Below are 728 nucleotides of genomic sequence, written 5' to 3'. Positions count from 1 at the left end.
GGACACCGGTGACGGCGGCAGGGTGACAGTCAGAGGCTGCGGAGGCTTTGCTTTGACCCCCCTCTGCAGTTCGGTGGCTGGGAAGGGAAGCAGGAATCCCAGAGCTCAGCCGAAACCTGGTTTTGTTTCATGTGGTGACAAGCATTCGTGTCCGTCCCCAGGGCTGGTGGTCCTCCAGCTCGGTGTCTCCCTCCTCCCTGGCTGCTGGGCACTGCCGGGGCTGTTTGCTGGAGCCTCCCTTTCTCTCCGGCAGGCTGAACACCACCGTCGCGCCCCTCTTCTTCGCAGACCAGTTCCTGCAGATCTCCACGTCCTTGCCCTCCTGTTTCATTTCTGGGCTCGGGGAGCACCTGACGCCTCTGGTTCTCAACACGTCGTGGACCAGGGTCACCCTCTGGAACCGGGACATGGCACCTGTGGTATGGAGCAGGGCTGAGGGAAAGGGAGACGGCTCATCTGTGCTTGCAGGGGTGGCCCCATGGCCTCTTATGTCTTGTCTGGAGCTGGGGAAAGGCGTCCATGCCGGTTGAGCTCTGGGGCCTGGCCTCAGCGCCGGGCAAGCCCATGGGACTGTTGTCCCCAGGTCAGGCTTTGTACCCCCCTGGGGCTCCGCTCTGCGCTGCTCGGGAGCTGCTTTCCTCCCCACCGGTCCAGGGCTCTTGCTCGGGACAGAGCTCTGCCGACTGGGGTGGTGTTTGGGGCCGCAAGCCCTGGGTTTGCACCCTGAG

The 728-nt window shown here is 63.9% G+C and overlaps 1 protein-coding gene across 1 annotated transcript in view; it reads left to right on the top strand.

Annotated features, from left to right (window-relative positions):
* Positions 1 to 129: 129 nt before the first annotated feature.
* The window catches only part of GAA (glucosidase, alpha; acid), a 6,936-nt gene continuing 6,337 nt past the window's right edge, over positions 130 to 728 (top strand). Inside the window, 2 exon segments of the mRNA XM_009324582.1 lie at positions 130 to 134; positions 254 to 419. Of these exon segments, the coding sequence (XP_009322857.1) occupies positions 130 to 134; positions 254 to 419 (171 nt within the window).

This window comes from Pygoscelis adeliae, unplaced genomic scaffold, assembly GCF_000699105.1.
Source record: "Pygoscelis adeliae isolate BGI_AS28 unplaced genomic scaffold, ASM69910v1 Scaffold445, whole genome shotgun sequence".
Classification (NCBI taxonomy): Eukaryota; Metazoa; Chordata; class Aves; order Sphenisciformes; family Spheniscidae; genus Pygoscelis; species Pygoscelis adeliae.
The sequence above is the reverse complement of the archived record's forward strand: the minus strand, read 5'-3'. Positions and strand labels throughout refer to the sequence as shown.